This window comes from Lithobates pipiens, unplaced genomic scaffold (assembly GCF_037356315.1).
Source record: "Lithobates pipiens isolate NorthernLeopardFrog02 unplaced genomic scaffold, aLitPip1_a1.2 Scaffold_8, whole genome shotgun sequence".
Classification (NCBI taxonomy): Eukaryota; Metazoa; Chordata; class Amphibia; order Anura; family Ranidae; genus Lithobates; species Lithobates pipiens.
The window spans coordinates 40687739-40705681 of record NW_027507903.1 but is presented as its reverse complement, the minus strand read 5'-3'; the positions used below and the strand labels follow the sequence as shown (position 1 = coordinate 40705681).

Here is a 17943-nt window from a genome sequence, read left to right as displayed (position 1 = left end):
CATGCTCTTTATGAATGGACAACGTCCGTTAACAGGAGTGGGGCTTGGAAAATCCCATAGCAAGAGGCTTGCTATTGGGGGCACTCGGTAGGGGGAAGCAGCCAGGATCACTTATGGGAAACCCAAAAAGATGGAGATCGTGGCTGCTCTGTGCAAAACACTGCACAGAACAGGTAAATATGGCATGTTTGTTTGTAAATGTATTAAATTATTACAAAAAATCAAAAATAAAAATAAAACTTGTATAACTAAAAATGTATTTCTTGGCAATATCAGCAATGCCCTGATGTGGTGATCTATGTATTTTTCAGATGCCAGAAAAGCACCAAAGGAAGACTCCACGAAAAATGCCACAAAAATCTGCTTCAAACTGTGAAGAGTCACTAAGAAAAAGAGACTCGCAGAAATCTCCCTGTACACCACGCACACCTGTACGAACGCCCAAGAGGCTTAAAACGCCTTCCAAAAGTCCACTGGAAAGGAAAGGTGCCAGAAACTTGAGCAACATTTTCTCACCATCTAAGCAAGAACAATCTACTTTGAAATCTCCTGAAAGACGGAGTGAGAGATTAGTGCACATGACACCTAGGAAAAGCGATTCTCCAATTAAGTGGCTTAGATCTCCCTTAAAGACACTAAACCATCATGTTACACCACAAAAAGGTAGAGCAGGAAGATCACAAGATGAGCTTTTCAAAAGTCCAGAGAAGACACCTAAAGGACATTCAAACACTAATACCCCTGGGAAGCAGGGACTTCAGGCTTTATACACCCCAAGGAAATCGCTTAGACTGCTAAGTTCAAATGCAGATACTGTAACCATAATCTCTGATCAACTTAAAACGCCACAAAAGTCTGTTGCACAAACACCCACACCAAAGAAATGTGTGAACTGGAAGAGTTCTGTTGTGTTGCCTTTTGGTACTGGGAATACGCCTAGAAAACATGCAGCTGAAGAGGATTCCCTATCGCCAAAAACCTCTTTCACCTCAAGGTATCAGCTTCGTACACCACAGAAGTCGCATTTAACTGTTCCACAAACGCCCACTCCGAAAAAACACGTGGAGTGGAAGAGTTCTGTTGTGCTGTCTTGTGCTACAGAGCACACGCCTACAAAGCATGCAGCTGAAGAGGATTCCATGTCACCAAAAACCTCTTTCACTACAAGGTATCAGCTTCGTACACCGCAAAAGTTACTTTCAGCAGATCCGCAAACGCCCACGCTGAAAAAACACGTGGAGTGGAGGAGTTCTGTGGTGCTGCCTTGTGCTACAGAGCACACGCCTACAAAGCATGCAGCTGAAGAGGACTCCATGTCACCAAAAACCTCTTTCACTACAAGGTATCCGCTTCGTACACCACAAAAGTTACTTTCAGCAGATCCGCAAACGCCTACGCCGAAAAAACACGTGGAGTGGAGGAGTTCTGTGGTGCTGCCTTGTGCTACAGAGCACACACCTACAAAGCATGCAACTGAAGAGGACTCCATGTCACCAAAAACCTCTTTCACTACAAGGTATCCGCTTCGTACACCGCAAAAGTTACGTTCAGCTGTTCCACAAACACCCACACCGAAAAAACACGCGGAGTGGAAGAGTTCTGTTGTGTTTCCTTTAGCTTCAGAATCTACACCTAAAAAGTCAGATCACTCTCCTGGAAAGAATATAGCTGAAGAGGATTTTGTATCTCACAATACCTCCCCTTTCACTACAAGGTATCATCTTAGAACACCACAAAAGTCCTTTTCACCCACACCAAAGAAATGTGCAGAGTGGAAGAAGTCAGTTTCTTTTCCTGCTGAATATACTCCTACAAAGTCAGTTGGCTCTCTTTCCATATCTCCAAAGACCACGCCATCTTTCAAAGCATCTGCTTCAGGCGTTCTTTCTATGCCACTGTGCCAGCCAGTTTTTAAAACTCCTACAAAGTCTCAGCCTGGTAATGAACTGCTTTCAGGTTCAAAAAATGCTAGTCACATTACCAAAGTGTTCAGTACTAGAGAAAGTCCCGCTGGTAGATGTCCTTTAGTTTCTAAACACACTTCACCTGTTCTGTCAAATACCTTGTCAGCTGAACTTAAAGTTGTATTGCCACGTTTAAAGAGCCCTTCAGCATTCATGTTTCCTTCCCCTAGAGGTGATATTGTTGTGTGCGAAAGGTTGGATAGTTCATCTTTGGAAACTTCTGAAGGTTCAGGATCCGTTGGGAATACCTCACAGACAGATGAAAGTATTGATATAGCGGAAGCCAAAGTTGTGGCATCAGAAACCTGTGATCTGAAAATGAAACTGTTGATTACGAGGAAGCCTTCTGATGCTGGGAGTTTGCCAAGCACCCCAAAGGGTACAGGGAATATACAGTGCAATTCACCATATGGTCTACGCCATACTGTGGACAGGAGGCAACGAGAAGCTGAGGCACGGCTTGGCACTCCACAAATGCCATCTAAGTTCTCAACTCCGAAAAGTCAGAAGAAAACCATACCTCCCCCAACTTATGAAGTTCAGCTTGAGATGAGGGAGTCCGGTTTGCCTACGCTTCGTTTTAAGAGGACAGATTCCAACTCTACTGTCGCTATGACAAGTGGGGTTAGAGTTGAGGACTCTCCAACCACGTCTTGCACTAGGAAAGCAGAAGATGGTCTTTTTGGTGAGACGTGGTGTAATAAGCATATAAAATTGGAAGCGGGTTGTGCTTCTCCTCGCCTACGGTCTTCCTACAATACCCCTGGAAAAAGTAGTCTGCAGACATTAATCTGCCAGTCTTACACACCAAAAAGGTGTGCTTCTACTACTGCCTCCCCCACACAAGCCGATGCTGCCAGCCCTTGGACACCATCACCAAAATACAAGGAAAAAAATGGCAGCGATATTATTAACTGGCCACGGAAAAAGAAAGCATCTGCTGTAAAAGCTGCGAATGTGCCAAAAGGAGACCATATAAGTAGCACACCATCAACAGAAGAAGGAAGTCTAGAACAAGATGCAATTAAGGCTTCTCCTTTAAATGACTTTGTGTTCGATGGAATCTCCAAACTTCAGGAGCATTCTCCAGTCATTGACTGGAAAGGTAAAAGTGAAATTGGAGCAATGACTCTTAAATCTAGAAAACGATGCTTCGAACTCTTCTCTCCATCAAAGGAAGCCCAGCCCAGTAGTAAACGATCTTGTATATCGAGTAATGCTGTTGAAGATCTGGAAGAATGTGTTATTTCTTCAAGTCGGAGTCTATCCTCAAACTTGAGTTCATCACAGCAAAGTTCTTGTGAAGATGAAGTCTTTAAAATTGCAGGTATTTGATTTTTTATTTTTTTTTTAATAATTGCATTCGCCAAGGTCAAAAAATAGAGGAGTTTTACTTCCTCTTTTTTTCCCCCCTGCAAAGTTAAAGCATAATGGGCTAGTATGAATCGCATACTAGCCCATTATGTGACACCTGCAAACAAAGCCTGCGCCATCCCTGCTGGTGGCCGCATCCATCTTCTCCCTGCTTCCGGGGCCTCGGACTCCAGCTCAGTGACTGGCAGGAGTCGCATGATGTCACTCGCACGCATGCCCATGGGAGCCGTCTGTTGCAGTGCTTGCTAGTAAAGAAACGGCTCGGAGGGCCGTTTCTTCACAGTGCAGGTGCCGATGGCCTCATCGGAGCACTACAAGGTAAATATCTTCTAAACAGGGCACCTGTTAGGAGATCTTTACAGTACCTTTACAGTACCTATAGGTAAGCCTTATAGGCTTACCTATAGGTACAAGTTGCACAGAGGGGTTTACAACCACTTTAACAAATTGCATTTCTTTTGCAGTTATCACACCACCAGCAAAGGTGCCAAAAAGTTCCTTGTCTGCAAGTGGCCTGTTTTCACTTACTCAGTCGCCAATGCTGTTTAAAGGAAAAACGCCATCTTCCAAGAGAAAGATGCAAGGTGAGATCTTAATGAATTAAATTGTATCATTAGTTTTATTTATAGAGTTGCTTAATGGCTTTCTGGCTTCAACAAAATGTTTGTGGAAGCAGGAACTTCTTGTGCAATAATGTTTTTAGTTGTTATAACTGCATATACAGGATTAGAAATGATTTGGTCTGCGATAATGTGTGTATATTTATAAAATGTATGTATTTAAAATGGTCCTAAAATGTCAGACCCCGGTTCCAAAACTGACTGCATCACAATCTCTTTACTGGACTGGCCACTTACCAGCCTGGGATTCCTCTCCCTTGTGATGACTCCTTCCCCCGCCACAGCCTTCATCCTTTACAAAGCAAGTAGAGAAGACAGAAGATGCTGCATGTCCAAGAAAAAGGTGGGAGCTGTTCAACTTTTCAAGTTACAATGCCTGTGATTTGTTGCTAGGGGCGGTCCTAGTAACCAATCATCTGCCTGTTAAATGAAAAGTTGGCTAGCTCCTGCCCTCTGCTCCGACATGCCCCATCTTTCTTCTGTCTGCTTTATAAGATATGGGAGGGGACAATGATGCATGAAGGAGGACCTGGGATGCAGATAGGGGGGCTGTGGAGGGGACTGGATACAAGGAGGGGGGGGCCTGTGGAGAGGACTGGGATACAAGGAGGGGTGGTTGTGGAGGGCACTGGGATACACGGAGAGGGTCTGTGGAGGGCACTGGGAATGCGAGGAGGGGAGCTGTGGAGGGAACTGGGATGCGAGGAGGGGAGCTGTGGAGGGAACTGGGATGCGAGGAGGGGAGCTGTGGAGGGAACTGGGGTGCGAGGAGGGGAGCTGTGGAGGGAACTGGGGTGCGAGGAGGGGAGCTGTGGAGGGAACTGGGGTGCGAGGAGGGGAGCTGTGGAGGGAACTGGGATGCGAGGAGGGGAGCTGTGGAGGGAACTGGGATGCGAGGAGGGGAGCTGTGGAGGGAACTGGGATGCGAGGAGGGGAGCTGTGGAGGGAACTGGGATGCGAGGAGGGGAGCTGTGGAGGGAACTGGGATGCGAGGAGGGGAGCTGTGGAGGGAACTGGGATGCGAGGAGGGGAGCTGTGGAGGGAACTGGGATGCGAGGAGGGGAGCTGTGGAGGGAACTGGGATGCGAGGAGGGGAGCTGTGGAGGGAACTGGGATGCGAGGAGGGGAGCTGTGGAGGGAACTGGGATGCGAGGAGGGGAGCTGTGGAGGGAACTGGGATGCGAGGAGGGGAGCTGTGGAGGGAACTGGGATGCGAGGAGGGGAGCTGTGGAGGGAACTGGGATGCGAGGAGGGGAGCTGTGGAGGGAACTGGGATGCGAGGAGGGGAGCTGTGGAGGGGAGCTGTGGAGGGAACTGGGATGCGAGGAGGGGAGCTGGGAATGCGAGGAGGGGAGCTGTGGGGGAAACTGGGAATGCGAGGAGGGGAGCTGTGGGGGAAACTGGGAATGCGAGGAGGGGAGCTGTGGAGGGAACTGGAATGCGAGGAGGGCAGCTGTGGAGGGAACTGGGATGCGAGGAGGGGAGCTGTGGAGGGAACTGGGATGCGAGGAGGGGAGCTGTGGAGGGAACTGGGATGCGAGGAGGGGAGCTGTGGAGGGAACTGGGATGCGAGGAGGGGAGCTGTGGAGGGAACTGGGATGCGAGGAGGGGAGCTGTGGAGGGAACTGGGATGCGAGGAGGGGAGCTGTGGAGGGAACTGGGATGCGAGGAGGGGAGCTGTGGAGGGAACTGGGATGCGAGGAGGGGAGCTGTGGAGGGAGCTGGGAATGCGAGGAGGGGAGCTGGGAATGCGAGGAGGGGAGCTGTGGGGGGGACTGGGAATGCGAGGAGGGGAGCTGTGGGGGAAACTGGGAATGCGAGGAGGGGAGCTGTGGGGGAAACTGGGAATGCGAGGAGGGGAGCTGTGGGGGAAACTGGGAATGCGAGGAGGGGAGCTGTGGGGGAAACTGGGAATGCGAGGAGGGGAGCTGTGGGTGGAACTGGGAATGCGAGGAAGGAACAGTAGTACATGTGATTCGGGGGGGGGGGGGGGGGCTGTGGAGGGGACGGGAAAACAAGTAAGGGGGCTGTGGAGGGGCCTAGGATACAAAGTATTCATACCCCTTGAAATTTTCTACATCTTGTCAGAAACTTACATGAATTTTATTGGGATTTTATGTGATAGACCAACATAAAGTGGCACATAATTGTGAAGTGGAAGAGAAATGATAAACGGTTTTCATAATTTTTTACAAATAAATATTCACAATAACTCTGACTAGCTTCCCTGTCCCTGCTGAAATAAAACATACCCACAACATGCTTCCACCACCATGTTTCACGGTGGGGATGGTGTGCTCGGGGTGATGTGCAGTGTTTTGTGCCAAATAGCGTTTTGCTTTTGAGCCAAAAGGTTAAATTTTGGTCTCATCTGACCAGAGCATCTTCTTCCACATGTTTGCTGTGTCCCCCACATGGCTTCTCACAAACTACAAACAGGACTTATGGTTTTCTTTCAACAGTGGCTTTCTTATTGCTACTCTTCCATAAAGGCCAGAATTGTGGAGAGCACGACTAATAGTTGTCCTGTGGACAGATTCTCCCACCTGAGCTGTGGATCTCTGCAGCTCCTCCAGAGTTACTATGGGCCTCTTGGCTGCTTCTATGATTAATGCTCTCCTTGCCCGGCCTGTCCATTTAGGTGGACGGCCATGTCTTGGTAGGTTTGCAGTTGTCATACTCTTTCCATTTTCAGATGGATTGAACAGTGCTATGTGAGATGTTCAAAGCTTGGGAAAATTTTTATAACGTAACCCTGCTTTAAACTTCTCTACAACTAGGGTCACATGTGCGGTGCGAATTTCCCATCCATTTTCACAGAAAATTTCCAAACCAGTTGCAAAGTGGTTCAGATGCGAATTTTCAGAGCTGGCGACCAACAGCGTCTTTAACAATAGCTGGTTGTTAAGGAGCTGGCAGGGAAACCCAGGCGCCCTGTCTTTAACAACCGATGACTCAGCTGTCGGGGTTTCCCGCTGAGAGCTGAAATGATTTGCCGGTGTCCTATCACATTGTGTCTCCCATCGGATAGTGTCCGCTGTGTACTGCGCATGCGCAGTACACAGGACACAGATTAAGAAAATAGCCGAAGATGAACGGCGCCTGCGCCGTGAGTCCAGGTTCTAGCCCCACCATCCAAGTGGACATAGAGTTGGAATAAAAAGAGCCGAGTGTAGCGAGGCCATACTTGAAGCGTGGCGAGCGGCCCTCTAATATTTGTCCACTTGGATGGTGGGGCTAGCACCTCCACTCACGGCGCAGGCGCCGTTCATCTTCGGAGATTTTCTGAATCTCCTTCTGTGCCGTACTGCGCAAGCAATGTGCCTGTGCAGTACGGGGCAGACACTATCCGATGGACGGACGCCATATGGCAGAACACCGGCACTAACATTTTGAGAAAAAACAGCGTCTCCCTAGGCCCTTCGGCCCCATACTTATAATTTATTTTTTATTTTTTTGGTGTGAGGTTCCGTTTAAAATCCATACCAGACCCCTATGCTGTTTGTTTTTCTTTATCAATTTGTGTTAAAAACTGATGACATGTGCCATTCAGAAGTGTTCCCATAGAAGGCATTTAGCCTGGAATTTGCATCTGAACCGCACTGCAGTGCTCGGAAAACACAGGACCTTTTTTTAAATTTGCATTGCCTTTGCACGGCAGATATATGAACCAGCTCCATAAAAAGCCGGTTTGGTTCATATGTCATGTGAATCGGATGTGGTTCAAAATGCATATATGTGAACGGAGCCTAAATCTCCCCCAGTATGTTCTACTGTACTGCATCTGAACTCTTCCACTACCTTCTTTAACCACTTAAGATACTCCTACTGCAGATCTACTGCTGCAGGGCAGGCCCGCTGCGCTGGATCACATGCATGTATGTGATCCAGTATGTGCAGGTAGGGGGTGCTACAGCACAAGCCGATTAGCAGGTCCCAGCCAATGATTTATGGCTGGAACCTGCTAAACGAATGACAGAAGTGAGTCCTGTGTAGGTAAACATCACAAGGCTCTCTACTAACAGCAACAATGTGCCTTTTTTTTTCCTCTTATATTCACCGACCGACACAGCTCCTCTCTGTAACTAAATGGGTTTGTTAGCCTGCCACTAGGAGAACTAGGCAGAATTGTAACACAATACACAGAACGGTCAGTACCGCCCCAGGGGGCGGACCCTGTGCTAACAACCCTCCCTGCTGCCCCAGCCTAGTGAAGGAGAATGACCTAGGAATCCAGAGGTGGTCGTGAGCTTCAATGCTCTGGGGTATACATATGACCGTGCTACTGATGTCTGGATCACAGTATACAGGGCCAGCAGCCACCCTGTAACTGCGCAGGAGTGGGTCTGTGATGGAATGTCTCCCAGCTCTTCAGGACTGGTAAGTACGGCTCTCCCTCCCTTGGGGGGTTGAGCAGCTGGGCATTCCCTGGGAGGTCGATTCGGGGGGCCACCTCACCTCCTTTTCTTTTCTCCCACGTCCCTATCTTCCCTCTTTTTCTCTTCCTGTGTCCACTGTGTATACAGGACGCTGGATGGCCATTCCCTGAACGCAGGTGCAAGCTCTGCAGATCGTTTCACTGCTCTTTTCTACAGCTGATGCCGACAGTTTCTTCACTCTGCAATTGGGTAACCTCCTGGGGACTACAGGCACGGCTAGTAACCATCACAGAATGCCCCAGGGTGGTGAGTCCAGCGCTAGTTTGCAGCCCGGTGGTCCTCCCGACCAATGGGTCTGCGATCTGAGTTCCACAGGCTACAAGATAGTTTCTCTCTTGGCCGCCAAACAGATTCTTTCCCTCCAGCATACCCAGTTCGCCGGGAGACCCTGTTGGGAGAGCGGTAAGGGACTTGCTGAATCGAGGGGTGATTACCAGTTCCCAGAATCGAAACGCTTCCAGGGATTCTACTCAAATCTGTTTGTGGTTCCCAAGAAGGAAGGGGTATGTCCAATATTGGACCTAGAACCCCTCAATCACTTTGTAAAAGTGCAGAGGTTCAGAATGGAATCGGTTTGCTCCATCAACGGGACTCCCTGGCGTCCTTGGACATCCAGGATGCGTACCTGCACATACCCATATGCCTTAGGCATCAAAAGGTTCTGTGTTTTGCAGTCGGGGAAGCCCATTACCAATTTGTGGCTCTTTCCTTTGGTCTGGCATCAGCCCTCAGATTCTTTACCAAGGTACTGGCTCCAGTATTGGTGTTGCTGAGACAACGTGGGATCGCGGTCGTGGGCTACCTGGACGATCTCCTCCTGAGAGCATCTTCCACCTCAGAATTAGAGGAGGATGTGGTGATCACCATGCAGACCCTGCAAGAATTTGGGTGGCTGTTGAACCTAAAGAAGTCAGTAATTGTGCCGACCCAGCGTCTGGAGTACCTAGGTTTACTGTTGGACTCCAGGGAAGTAAGAGTTTTTCTCCCTTCAGACAAATTGCAGACTCTCAGGTCCATGGTAAAACTGCTGATGCACCGCAAGTAGATGTCGCTTCGGTTTTGCATGCAGGCACTGGGACTCATGGTAGCCTCCTTCGAGGCAGTACCTTACGCCCAGTTCCACACCAGAGTACTGCAGAAGGAGATCTTATTGAAATATCAGTTGTCCCTGGATTGACAGATCCAGGTGAGCCAGCCAGCCAGTCAGGGACTCTGATCTGCTGGTTGAGGTCCCCGGTGATTCAGTCCAGAAAATCGTTCCTTCCTCTGAAATGGACCGTGAACGCTACGGACGCCAGTCTATCCGGCTGGGGTGGAGTGATGGGGATTTAGTCGGCTCGGGGCCTCTGGTCGACGAAAGAATCAGAGTTTTCGATCAATCTGCTTGAATTTAGAGCGATCAGGCTGTGCCTCCACACATGGTCGATGTGTCTTCCGATCAGGATGCAGTTAGACAACGCCACGGCTATGGCGTACATAAATCACCAAGGGGGAACAAGAAGCTCAGCCGCTGCTCAGGAGGTCGCTCACATACTTCTGTGGGCATAGGGACATGTACCGGCCCTGTCGGCCATTTACATCCCAGAGGTGGAAAATTGGCAAACGGACTATCTGAGCCTCCAGATGCTGGACCCAGGAGAATGAGCATTGCATCCGGGGATATTCAGGTGGCTGTGCCTGAAGTGGGACACACCAGATGTGGGTCTATTGGCCTCCCGTCTCAATTGGAAGGTGCCAAGATTCGTGTCCATGACAACAGATCCGTGGGCATACGCGCTGGTGGCTCCATGGGATCAGTACCAGCTGATCTATGCCTTTCCTCCACTGAAACTGTTGCCACGTCTGCTTCGCAGAGTGGAAGCCGAGGGGATTCCAGTAATCCTGGTTGCCCCAGATTAGCCTCAGCGGCCCTGGTGCATCTGGTGGCAGACGCTCCCTGGCGACTGCCGTTGTGAGAGGACCTCCTATCTCAAGGTCCAATCTTTCATCCTACTTTACCATTGCTGGCTTTAACGGCATGGCTATTGAGAGCCAGGTGTTGAGGAATCGGGGTCTATCGGACTCCGGTGATTCCAACTATGTTGAGGGAACGGAAATCTTCTTCTCGGAAGATATACCATCGTACCTGGAAGGCCTACATCTCCATGTGTGAAGGGAAAGGGTGGCTTCCGCGTTCCTTTTCCATAGCAAGGATCCTGCTCTTTCTCCAGCAAGGAGAAGACCAGAGATTGGCATTGAGCACCATCAAGGGGCAAATCTCAGCCTTGGCTGTCTTTTTTTTTTTTTTTTTTTTTCTCCAACGACCCCTGGCATCGCACACCTTAGTGGGTACCTTCGTTCAGGGGGGTACGACATGTAGTCCCTCCTTTGCGCCCACCGTTACCCCCATGGGATTTGAACCTGGTGTTGTCGGCGCTTTAAAAACCGCCGTGAAAATATCAGGGAGATTCCCCTGTTGACTCTTTCCCAGAAAGTGGTCTTTCTAGTGGCCATCACATCAGCCGGGAGGGTTTCGGAATTGGCGGCCTTGTCTTGCAAGTCGCCTTATCTGGTCATCCACAGGAATAAGGTGGTGTTGCGTCCGCAACCATCCTTTCCACCAAAAGTGGTCTCGGATTTTCATATCAATGAGGACATTGTATTACCATCGCTGTGTCCTAAGCCAAAGCACCCCAAAGAGGTGGCCCTTCATGCTCTCGACGTGGTTAGGGCTCTGAAGGTGTATTTGTCTGCCACAACTCCCTTTCAGAAGTCAGACTCACTGTTTCGGTGGCTGGTCCAAAGAAGGGTATGGCGGTCTCATCGGCCACCATTTCCAGGTGGATCAGACAGATTGCAGTACAAGCCTACGCCTTGAAGGGGCAGGTGCCCCCCTTTCCGGTCACGGCCAACTCTACAAGGGCAATTGGAACGTCTTGGGCCTTCCGACACCAAGCGTTGGTCGCTCAGGTGTGTAAGGCGGCGACTTACTCGTCTGTCCATACATTTACCAAGTTCTACAAGGTAGACGTCCGTGCATCGGCTGATGCCTGCTTTGGCTGCAAAGTTTTGCAGGTGGCCGTGTAGTTGCAATTCCATATGCAATCTATATTTTTTTCCTGGTTTTCCAATAAAAATGCAGTACTGTTATGTTAATGCACTGTTGCGGTCTTGGGGATCACTCCTGTTGAGGATTCCCGGTTATGTGGTGCTGTTTTTCCACACACTGTTGTTTTTTGTGGGTTTAGTTTCACTAGTTCCCACTTGCCATGGTGGATGAAGTTCTTATGCTGTTTTTCCCACTCCTCGTTTGGCACTGCTTGGGGACGTCCCATTTTATTACAGAGAGGAGCTGTGTCGGTCTTTGAATATAAGAGAAAAAATAGGATTTTTCTACTCACCGTAAAATCCTTTTCTCTGTAGTTCACTGACCGACACAGCACCTACCCCTCCTTTTTCTCTTTACGTTATACTGCTTGTTGACGTACTGAGTTCTGCTAGAGCAGGCTGTGGGGTTGTAGCCTAGGGACCGCCCCCTGGGCGGAACTAAAAGTTCTGAAGTGTTTTATTACAACTTGCCTAGTTATCTACAGTGATAGGGCTGACAACCCATTTTGTTACAGAGAGCTGTGTCGGTCGGTGAATTACAGAGAAAAGGATTTTACGGTGAGTACAAAAATCCCAAAAAAATTTTCCCCCAAAAAATTAATTTGGAATGACCGCTGTGCAAATACAGTGTAACACAAAATATTGCAACAATCCCCTTTCTATTATCTCGGATCTTTGCTAAAATATATATATATTTGGGGGTTCCAAGTAGCAAAACATGTTGTTTTTAACTTTGTAAGCAACAAGTGTCAGGTTTAGTCTTTTAGGCTGGGTTCACACCACAGCGATGCGGGAACGCCGCGAATCCGCAGCGTTTCCCGCATCGCATGACTCCCGCCGGCAGTTCACACTGCCCTATGCGAAAGGCTGGGAGTGTAAATGAAATGTTAATGACACCCCCAGATCCGTCCGCATATCGCAGTGCGATCTGCTGACTCGCACAGAAATCGGATCGCATGGTGTGAACCCCCATGCGATCCGATTCTGTTGCGGACCAAAAAAGGTCCCGTGCGAGTTTCCTGCGGGAGCGATGCGAATTCAGCCATACTATCTGTATGGCTGAACTCGCATTGCTACGGAGATCGGATGTGATTTGCACTGCAGTGCGGTGCGAATCACATCCGGATCTCCCCCGCAGCAGTGTGAACCCGGCCTAAAGCGGGAGTCTGCCTTTTTTTTTTTTTCAAAAGCCAGCAGCTACAAATACTGCAGCTGCTGACTTTTAAAATAATGACACTTACCCGCCCAGCGCGCCCGCGATGTCGGCACCCGAAGCTGATCTCTCGATCATCTCTCGGGTGCTGCCGCCGCCATCTTGGCTATGGGAATCGGGAAGTGGAGCCTTGCGGCTTCATTTCCCGGTTCCCCACTGCGAATGCGCGAGTCGCGCTGCGCAATAAGGATGGTCTTGCTGTCTCTGGGATCCGTGTGTTTCCCAGCAGACAGCGGGGGACCTTCGGAAAGGAGCGTATATTCTGCAGATATCTATGCCGGAAGTGGGTGCAGATACCTGTACTGTACAGGTACCTGCACCCCCCTCCCCCCTGAAAGGTGCCAATTGTGGCGCCGGAGGGGGGGAGGGTTCCAATGAGCGGAAGCTCCACTTTAGGGTGGACCTCCGCTTTAAGTGGTTAAATTTCCCTCATCTACAGACCTAAGAACGAAATGTTACAATGTTTATAGTCCTCTTATCCAGCATGGACAATGTTGTGAGACTTGACAGGCTGCTTGTTTTTTTCTTTTGACAGCTGAGTGAGCAGAAAACTCTCTACACTTGTTACATGAATGAATCGGTAAATTTTGCATAGAGATCTTGAGGGGGCTTGACTCGAGATCACGCTTTTAACGTTTAATCGTGCAGCTCTAATAGTGTGATAAAACACATTTTTATCTAAATTATACTTTCCTCTTTTGTGGACATTTCCTGAAAAAAAAAAAAAAAAATTCCAGCCAATGACTGGTAAGGCATCAGCAGTACATGACAGATGTAAAGTATGCAATCGGGTTGATTTTACTAAAACTGGAGAGTGCAAAATCTGGTGCAGCTGTGCATAGTAGCCAATCGGCTTCTAATTTAAGCTTGTTCAATTAACCTTTTCCCGCCGGCTGTACACGGTCTCTTGGTGTGTGGGCTTTAACACTGAGAGGCCACATATATGCAGACTAAATGTAACCATTTCTGTGCTGAGTGCGCACTCCCAGCACAGTTGTCAGCGGGGATCGGAATGCTCCTGATGCATACTTGCGATTAGAAGATTTTAAATCATGCGATCGCTGTGACGGCCAATCCCAGCCATCACATGACCCAAATGCCCACTTTCCCGCATCAAAAAGCTCTTAAAGGGCTAGGAGCCGGCGGGGGAAGGGGGTTAAACTTTGACCAAAAAAAAAACCCTGGAAGCTTACTGGTTTCCATGCACTGCTGCATCAGGTTTTGAACTCTTCAGTTTTAGTAAATTAGCCCAATTGACTGTAAATGTATATCTTTGTTGGTGACCCGGGAGCTTGGATACTAACCTAATGCATTTTGTTAAAATCTCATTTTTTTTTTTTTTTTTTTTGCATTCCAGATCTTGAGTCCCAGCAAAGTACACCAGAACAGAAAAGACCAACACTTCAGTCCATTAACCCTGATGACTCTCCTTTTAGCACTGCGCCTCCAAAGCGTTCCATCAGCAGAACATATACACGCAAAAATCTCAACACATGACATATTTATTGTAATGTTGAAATGTAGCTGCTATAATATATAAAAGGTGCCAATGCAGAATATGTTTTATGGAAGCAGTGGTGATCAAAGTCTGCTTCCAAATGACTGCAGTCCTAACCGGATGCCTTAGATCAGCGAATCGCGTCAAAGGTCAGCATTTCAGCTTTTGGACTTCAAATTTGGCATCAAATGTTGTAACACAAAGTGCAATTGTTCCTTCCTCCCTCACCCTGGTTTTCCTTGGCTCAGAGCTTTTACACCCACTGATTAGATTTTACATTCTGGCTTGAGCAAATAATATTGATATTCATAGATCACCAAACTGTTTACAAGGGGCATCAGGTGTCGGGGACCCCTTCATCTAGGAAGGGGCATTGGGTTTTCTTAAGGAAAAAATGCTGCTGGGTCTCATAGGCTCTTAGTTGGCACAGGAGGCATTTGTGATTCCATTGCTGCTGAAGTCTGACTTTATGTGGTTTGACATGCAAAACGTTTACATTATATCCTCATGGTGCGAGAAAGCAGGGCCATCCACTGGTAGTTTTCCCTCATTACTTGCTCTACAGAAGACTGGAAAGTGTGAAAAGCAGCGTAATGTAATGTGACCAGCTACTCACCGTAGCCACCCTCGGGGCGCTGCCTGAGGCAAGTTGTCCAATTTTTAAGTCAGATGTCTTATGTGTATCGGCAGAAAAGAATATATTATTGACCATGTGTAAATAAGCAACAGTATGTATGTATGTATAAAGCTTGTTTTTATATTGTTTTTTTTCTTTGTCTTGTCTTTTGTTCACAGCATTTCAATGTACATAATGTGTAGCTGAGAGATTAAATACTTTTAAAAAGGTACTTTTTGTAACAATAAACTATCATTTCACAAATGAATGCCTCCTGGTTATTTACAGCTTGTTTTTAACATAGATTGCTCTGGCTTTACATTATAGTTGTTTAAGGTCAGACAAAGCAGTAAGGAAATGGCTTTATCCACTTGCTGGCTGCATGGCCCAGTTATATGGCGGCAAAGTGCCTCTCCTGTGCCGGATCACTTGCCTAGTACGTGATCAGGCTCTGGAAGGGGGCACACGCACCACTTGTGCTGTGATTAGTCACAGCACATGCCGAACAGCGGGTGCCGGCCAATAGATGACCGCTGGCACTGATCAGCAGAGGGAGACAGGAAAGAGCTCTATGTATACAATGCAAAGCTCTGTCTTGTCAGCGGGGATGTGCTGGATTGTTTCCCTGCAAAGCAGGGAATCAAGTCCAGCACATACCTTTAGTGTAAACACATGGTTGCACAATTAACCCTTTGATCGCCCTAGATGTTTAACCCTTTCCCAAGCGGTGTCGGTTCAGTGACAGTGCATATTTTTATCACTGTTAGGGGTCGACCAATATTTTTTTATTTTTTTTCAGGGCCGATACCGATTTATCAGCTGCCTTTAAGGCCAATAGCCAATATAAGGTGTTGATATTCTGTAGATTTAAAGTTTTTTTTTTTTTAATCACTTTTATTGCTGTCACAAGGAATGTAAACCTGCTTTGAGACAGCACAAGGGCAAATTCAGAGGGTGGTGATAAATGGGGTGTACTCAGAATGGTCAGGGGTGTGGGTAGTGGGGACCAATCCCATTTAATTTGTTCATAAACGACCTGGAGGATGGGGTAAACAGTTCAATCTATTTGCGGGCGATATTAAGCTAAGCAGGGCAATAACTTCTCCGCAGGATGTGGAAACCTTGCGAAAAGATCTGAACAAATTAATGGAGTGGGCAACTACATGGCAAATGAGGTTCAATGTAAAATAATGCATTTGGGTGGCAAAAATATGAATGCAATCTATACACTGGGGGAAGAACCTCTGGGGGAATCTAGGACGGAAAAGGACCTGGGGGCCCTAGTAGATGATAGGCTCAGCAATGCCAAGCTGCTGCTAACAAAGCAAACAGAATATTGACATGCATTAAAAAGGGGATTCATTCCAGAGATAAAACTATAATTCTCCTGCTCTACAAGACTATGGTCCAGCCGCACCTGGAGTATGCTGTTCAGTTCTGGGTACCAGTCCTCAGGAAGGATGTACTGAAAATGGAGCGAGTACAGAGAAGGGCAAAAAAGCTAATAGTCTGGTGTATATTAGTTATGAGGAAAGGTTGCGAGCGCTGAACGTATTCTCTCTAGAGAAGAAACGCTTGAGGGGATATGATTTCAATATTCAAATACCGTATTGGTGACCCCACAATAGGGATAAAACTTTTTTGCAGAAGGAAGTTTTACAAGACTTGTGGCCACTCATTAAAATTAGAAGAAAAGAGGTTTAACCTTAAACTACGTAAGAGGGTTCTTTACTGTAAGACCAGCAAAGATGTGGAATTCCCTTCCACAGGTGGTGGTTTCAGTGGGGGGGGCATTGATAGTTTCAAGAAACTATTAATCACCTTAATGACCACAACATACAGGGATATACAATGTAACACTGACACATAATCACACACATAGGTTGGACTTGTATCTTTCTCAACCTCACCTACTATACTATAGTAATGGGCAGTGACATGTACTCTTTATGGAGGGATCTGGTGTCTATAAGACCCCAAACCCCTCCACTGCACTTAAAAGTATTCACAACGCCATGGTCTGCGTTTTTAAATACTTTCTATTTTTTAAAACTGGTGCCTTTTAGGATGTCGGTAATCCGGAAGTGATGTCTTGACATCGCTTCCAGGTTACTAGATCTGAGACCCAAACAAAGCATGCCGGCTGGTCACTCGAACCTCTTAGTTGGATGAGAGACCAGGGCGGAGCGGGGGGGCGTCCCCTCTCGCTGGTTGTAATAACGGCATCAGTGGTGGTTACAAGAACGCTGACCGTCCACGCTAAAGAATAGCACCGGGGATGATGCGTGCAGCTGCATGCATCACCCGGTACCACCACTTGAAGTAATTCATATTGGTAAGTTTGTTACGGGTACCGATCCTGCAAAAAGAGAATTTCGGCCGCACCGATAATCGGTCGACCCCTTAATCACTGTATTAGTGTCACTGGTTCCCACAAAGTTTTAGTGTCCTATTTTTGTCCGCAGCAATATCCCAGTGCCTCTAGAAGTTGATGATTGCCATTGTTACTAGTTTTTTAAAAAAAAAAATAACCCAGTGGTGATCAAATACCACCAAAAGAAAGCTGTATTTGTGGGGGGAAAAAAGGACATACGTTGTTTTTTTTTGGGCGCAGTGTGGCATGACCTTCTGGAGGGCAAGTGGAGTTTACAGGAACTGCCAGAGTATGTCAAGCTGCACTAAAGTGGAACTGAATGATGCAGTCAGTCACAGGCATTTACACCGCAGGTTGTTTTTTTTTCAGTTCTCCTGTACCATTTTCTTATCCATTTAGGGACACAGGAAGCCGTTATCTGTTGGGATAAGCTGCCACCTACAGGAGAATTGGATGCTGACAAACAAGAAATTATAGATCAGCCCAGAAAAACCCCAACTACTACCAGCAAAGGATGATTCTTTGTACATTGCTACTTGAGCTGCTCTCATTGGCCTTTCCCCACCCTCATTTTGTGTGCTGTGCCCAGGCCCCCCCGATGGGCTGGATGCCGCAGGATAAGCCTGTAACTGACCATTTGTGACTTGGCTCCATGTCAGACGACACAGCCTAATAAGTCCCTGAGCACATTCGACTGGAAAAAATCCCTGCACTACAGCAAAACTGAAAAACAAGATGAGATTTAAAGCGAGAGTTCC

The 17943-nt window shown here is 47.7% G+C and overlaps 1 protein-coding gene across 1 annotated transcript in view; it reads left to right on the top strand.

The window, feature by feature from the left end:
- Nucleotides 1-15075, top strand: part of TICRR (TOPBP1 interacting checkpoint and replication regulator) — an 82739-nt gene extending 67664 nt beyond the window's left edge. The window contains exons 20-22 of the mRNA XM_077472115.1: nt 312-3291; nt 3803-3922; nt 14055-15075. Of these exons, the coding sequence (XP_077328241.1) occupies nt 312-3291; nt 3803-3922; nt 14055-14194 (3240 nt within the window). The 3' untranslated portion in view covers nt 14195-15075. The remainder of the gene's footprint in view (nt 1-311; nt 3292-3802; nt 3923-14054) is intronic.
- Nucleotides 15076-17943: the final 2868 nt, after the last annotated feature.